Source organism: Orbilia oligospora (genome assembly GCF_000225545.1).
Source record: "Orbilia oligospora ATCC 24927 unplaced genomic scaffold scaffold00080, whole genome shotgun sequence".
NCBI classification, from domain to species: domain Eukaryota; kingdom Fungi; phylum Ascomycota; class Orbiliomycetes; order Orbiliales; family Orbiliaceae; genus Orbilia; species Orbilia oligospora.
Window position 1 is genome coordinate 1189142 of NW_011645637.1, and position 6000 is coordinate 1195141.

A 6000-nucleotide genomic window follows, 5' to 3' on the forward strand; every position below is an offset into this window, starting at 1 on the left:
CAGAAAGTTTATCTCTGCGACAGGACCTCTATCTTCCGACAAGCCGGAGCAAGTGGAGTAGGTACGCCGAAGAGGCACACATGGGAGCTTTTAATTACGAGTCAGGAACATTTTCCTAAGTGGGACTGCTGAGATACTGAAGGCTTACGTACTTTCGCAGGGCAAGAAAGCTTAAGCTGAAACAGGTGTGGTCCGGGTTCAAACGCTCGTTGAACTAACCACTCTGATCAGATATGTCTCCACTGACGACCTTCCATCCTTCATACAGCTATATGCATCGATTATCGATAAAAAAAAATCAAAGCTTTTGGAGAGAAGGCGTCAAGGCACCAAGACTACAGCCCCTATCCTTGCGTATACTTGTTTTGCAAGCTTGGCTTCGGATGTGGAACCGGAGTTTTAAAACCAGGCTTATATGTTCTTAGCCTCGAACTTCGATCCATAACTGTTAACCCTGCCCAATTGAGTGTCAAAATGCAGTTCCTCCCGTGAAGTCCTTGTCTTATTTACCCCATTTTAATACTCGCCCTAATATATTATAATAGTTACGGAAAACTCCGTGACCCTTACTGGTCGGAGATTTTGAAACTTGATCCGACCATCATCATCATCTTATGCATGTCTAATTCGCATCGCGACATTGAGAGAAAGTATAACGCTCTCCGGGAATCAAACGCCATTCCGGACATCAATGCCCCATACTACATGCTGATTGCCTGCTACCATTGGATTCTAAGGAGCGAACAGAATGTGATTTGTGGAAATTTCAGACGCGAAGATCATCCAGGGAAAGATATCGATTCGGTCAAGCGGAAGACGTGATACTCGAAGGTTCCTCCAATTACGATTGCATCAGTATTGTATATACGATTTCGTTTATGATTTGGTCTAAGATGATTTCAGGTGAATCAAATGGATTCTGTCTATAAATATGGCCGTTTCTCGCATCCGAAAGTCTCAATTATCAGTTCAAAGCATCAAACAGTATCAGCTTCTTCAAATTCAAAGACTTCATTCAATTCTAGTTATCAATTCAAGCAATTGACTATCTCTTTTCTTCTTCTTCTTATCCAACTAAGAAACTTCTACATTTCAAACTTTCAAAATGCAACTTACTGCTATCTTCGCTGTCCTCGCCACGGCCTTGACCGTCGCCGCTGCTCCTCAATTTAGCGGACGTCCATCTGGTGTCCCGAGCGGTATCCCATCCGGAACGTTCCTTCCCCCAAGTGGCACCCACGCTCCTCCACCGCCACCAAGTGGCACTGGTGCTCCCCCAGCTCCACCAACTGGTACCTTCGTTCCTCCAGCCCCACCAAGTGGCACCGTTCGTCCACCTCGCCCATCCGGATCTGGTGCTCCTCCAACTGACCGCCCATCCTTCAGCGGCCCACCACCAACTGGTGTCCCAACCCCAAGGGCTTAGATCTAAGGGGCATGGGAATGCAAAAAGTTACTATAAACGAATGGCATCCCCCCAAAGGCGAGAATTAATTCGGTACAGCGATATACTAGACAATTTGTGTTTCTCGATATCAGCCAATCTTCAAATTTTCAAGACATGGACACACAACCCACCCAATACTATCCCGCACTCCGGTAGTATATTATTTTATTCAAGTTCTTTCAAAAATTTTGGATTTCAGAAAGTTTTATTTTATTCAATTCTATCATGGCAATTGTAGCTTGGAGGCTTCCACATAAGTATCTTCCGTGACAATGTATTCTCAGAGCTCCTAGCTAAAGTTATATGTTGGCGATAAAGGGCTTGAGTTCTGCAGCCGAAGTTACTTGGTATACTTGGAATTTGACTTCCTACATCCTTTATCCGAGCAGGAGTTGCCGTTTATTCTGATGTTCATATTTTGTGATTTACTTTTTGTGAATTTTTTTCATCTTTTTGTATATAGTTCCAAACAATATAACACCGCTGTCTCGATGTCGGCGGCTCGCTTGCGAAAAAAAAAAAGAAATTTGGTGCTTTCTTTGCTCGTAATTATCAACTAGTACTAGCAATGAAGCCCCTTTGTAATCCTATAGTCAGCTGATATAATTGTGATAGACTCATATATGATCCATACTTATATCAAAAATTCGTGGCAATAGAGAACGGGTCGTAAAATGAGTATATGTAACAAGTTAACCTCTTCGGCGTGTTCGTAAAAATAATTATGGCGGGCCAAACCGGGAAGGATTGTATGCAAATGTACAACCCATGCATACAAATATATCTCGTACATATTAGCCTAGTTGTTGGTTAGTCTATAAGCTAGCTTACAGCCTGGACGATCCGCTGGTATATAATCTACTTGTGCTGTTCTGCAGCTCTGAGGTGACCTTTAGAATAGAATAGAATAGAATAGAATTCAAACTTTTAATTTTTTTAAAAAAAATTGTATATTCGCAATTGCAACAACTTTACATGCGTACGAATAAAAATATGTATTATAATTTGTAATACTAGTATTAATTGTAAGGGATGCACACAGTTTGGTTAACGTTACGAGACTGAGGGATGCATAGACAGTAGTATTTTACGGTTTTGGAGCTTTATCATAATCACTTTGCTCGGCTGTTCTAGTTTCGAGGCTGAATAATCACTATAGAAAATGAAAATCCAAAATTCAAACTAATAAAAAACTCATAAATACAAAGTATTCAATACATAATTTTCGTTCGAATCATTCCGTCGTAAACTCCTATTGCCAATCCCACGTTTGAGGTTTTGACATTTATCTCATGTTGTTTCTTCTCTTTCTTTAGACCTATTTTGAGAGTTAGAAAGATTCGTAAGAGTTTATAGATCTATAGATCTAGCAAAAGTGTGTATATTTAAATCTCAGTTCGTTCGGCAAGTTGGGGATCTTGTGCTTCAGTCGGTTTGCATAGTCAGTTTGCATACATTCGGAACGCTCGAAATTTCGGCATGCAGAATCATAATCTAAAATACTCATTCGCCATCATCGCTGTATTCAACTCTCGTACTTATTATCAGACTCCTCAGTCGTACATATTATCAGACTCCTCAGGCTCCTCGTCCTTAGGCTCCTCAGGTTCCTCAGGCTCCTCGTCCTTAGGCTCCTCAGGCTCCTCGTCCTTAGGCTTCCCAGACACATCAGGGTCCCCTTCCTCAGGTTCCTCAGACTCCTCAGGCTCATCGCTTGGAGCCGGTCGTGTAGCGGTAACGGTGGTAACGGTAGTAACAACTTTTCCACTTTTCGTTATCGTCTTAATCATGACGTTAGGGTCAAGTGTCTTCGTAATGGTCTTCGTAACACCATCCTTCACAATATAGATAATCTGAATATTTTTACCACCGCCTCCGATAGTTTTGTAAACTGTCGTGGTAGGTATCTCCGTCTTGACAGGACGTCCACCAATATACACAACATAGACCGTTTTAACGTTATTGCCGTCTTTAACAGTCTTCGTAACCGTACTGGCTGCGTTATTTTGGGGAACCCGAGTTGAAACTGTTACGGGCTCCTGTTTGGTAGGATAGGCTACGACGTAGATGGTCTTCGAAAGCGTTATTGTTTCGTATGGGTAAGTTTTAATTATGGTCGTCGTAGGTTGAGGGCCAACAAAAACCGTCCTGCGGATAGTAAGGGCCGCTTTGCCAGTTACCGTTGCCGTTACTGTCTTAGTCTTCTGGACCTGCACAGTTCGAGTTCTGATTGTTGTGACGTCTTCTCCCTTAGGAGTAACATAAACGTACTCAAACCGCTGGACCGTTTTTGTTTGGAGTGGATAAACCCCTTTGAGGATAGTCTTAGTTAATGTGCCAACCAGAACCGTCCTATAGACGGTAATAGCAGCAGCGCCAGTTGCAGTTCTCGTTATTGTCACGGTCTTTACTACTGGAGGTGGTGGTGGCGGTGGCGGTGGTGGTGGTGGTGGTGGTGGTGGTGGTGGTGGTGGTGGTGGCGCCGGCTTTGGGAAGGTAAAGTATGTTGGCCAGCACCCAGCTGTTTGCTGTGGTGTAAATTGACAGGCATTGCACAAGACATATGGTCCGGCGCTCGACTGTACAACGAAAGCGCAGTGGGCGTTCCCAACTCCGCCCCCGCATCTCTCGATTCCTTGCTGAACGCTGGCCTTTTCACAATGGAAATGGGTAAAGAGTCCAACGTTTGCTCCAGTTGCTAGAGCGGTAGGAATGACCGCCAAGATGGCGGTGGCAGCTAGGAGGATAGAGTTGGACGGCATTTTGTAAAAGGAATGTAATGGTTTAGATGAAAAACGAGTGTCGTGTAAAGAGTGTTAGGCTTGTTAACATCTGCTTCTCGAGAGCTGAGGCAGCCGATGATGACAATGCAATAAGGACATTAAAATATATCGATCCTGTGGAAATCGGGATTATTTATACCTAGATGACTGAATCATACTAGTAGTTTATATCGCTCGATATAAAATAAGCGCGGTGTTACAACCAACCAACCAACCAACCTATAATGGCCAGGTTTGCCGCTATTGTCTATTATAGCCCTTCCTGGGGTGATATTTAGCGTCCCATGGTTTTGGGTAACATTTTTTATGAATACTGTTCCACGGTTCGGACGTTTGAGTCTCTGCGCGACGAACTTCCAATTTAATTTGTTGATATTATTCACAGAAGCGAATTAGACCCTGAAAACCCTGAAACCCCATGATAGGTTCCGTTTAAGATATCTTAATAGGGTTCCACCTGTTCAAATGTGAAAAATAACCGAAGCCTCCCAAACCTGCCAAGGTCTAGCGTTCTCCGACGCGATCGAGATTCGGATCGATAAGTAGTACAAAAGCCATATCATATTATATTACGGCATTTCCGCCGGAAATATACTTGTTATCATAAGAATTAAGTTAAAAAAGCGTTCTCGGTTAATTATAACGTTCAATGTAAAGGTGGTACAACAGACAGCAATAACACCCTGACGATCTGACGAAATAGGAAATTCGAGCCTTGTACTTGCTGAAAATACAACACGACGTTAACACCGTGCACTGCATTACATAAATCCACACGATCCATGGCCACTCAGTTTATCAACTATCCGGATATATGTACAGCGTTAGAAATCCCTTCTACAAACGATACACGAGCTAGTTTTTTTAATTCGTACTTCAGCCAAGCCGACAAAATAAGCATCTTATTCCGTGAAGATTCCGAGACTTGAGCCTTTTACACGGTTGATATCATTAAATTGGGTTTATTTTGCGAAACTCAATCCTTAGCCCAGTACGATGCTAAACAAGGTCAGCAGATCCTTTCGGTTTCGAGGATCACGCCGATGACGAGCAAGTGTCGAAAGTATCTGTTATAGACGAGGGTTACTTTGATAATTACTTCTTGTGAGAAAAAAGCCCAAAAGGAAGCACCGAAGACCCCCACACGGAACCACATTATCAGTAATGCTAACTAAAGATTTTATGACTTTCGTCTATAAATACAACCTATCCTCATCCGTACAGTATCTTCATTCTTCCCAATGCAATATCGCCCGCATACAAAAAAGTGGATATTGACACAAACAACACTCCTTTAAATTTGAAATTTAACATCTCTTATACAATTCTTCTTTTTCCAAGATGTTAATCAAATCTATCGTCACCTTTACTTTCTATGCTACCGCAACCGCCATGTGGACGTGGAACACCACTCCCAATTCGGGGGCCTATTTCCATTGGAGATGCCCAACACTCGGGGCGGCCCAATCACAAGAACAGCGTGCCAAAAATGGGGGAGGTTGCAAGGCTACAACTATAGCCCACGATAGGAATGGTGGATTCTTATTGGTGAATGGATGCAATAACGAGCCAGGAACCGGCGATGGATGCGTCATATCCAGATTTCCCCACGTTCCAACAGGCAAAACCATGCCATACTGATTGTGGAGGACAAACAATTAATCTGCTCGACACCTCGCAATCCTCTTTTGGGCCCTTGGGTTTTTCGGATACTCGGTTGAAAATTTAAAATATATATCATGCCTTTTTTTTTTTTTTTTTTTTTTTTTT

General features: G+C 42.7%; 2 protein-coding genes across 2 annotated transcripts; one reads left to right on the forward strand and one right to left on the reverse strand.

Annotated features, from left to right (window-relative positions):
• Window positions 1-1105: 1105 nt before the first annotated feature.
• AOL_s00080g340 (uncharacterized protein) lies at window positions 1106-1426 on the forward strand (the record flags this gene model as incomplete). Its single annotated transcript, XM_011124715.1, has 1 exon — window positions 1106-1426. The coding sequence occupies one exon, from the start codon at window positions 1106-1108 to the stop codon at window positions 1424-1426; it is 321 nt and encodes a 106-aa protein (XP_011123017.1).
• A 1574-nt stretch (window positions 1427-3000) lies between these two features.
• On the reverse strand, window positions 3001-4209 carry AOL_s00080g341 (uncharacterized protein; the record flags this gene model as incomplete). Its single annotated transcript, XM_011124716.1, has 1 exon — window positions 3001-4209. One exon carries the CDS (start codon window positions 4207-4209, stop codon window positions 3001-3003), a length of 1209 nt encoding a protein of 402 aa, XP_011123018.1.
• Window positions 4210-6000: the final 1791 nt, after the last annotated feature.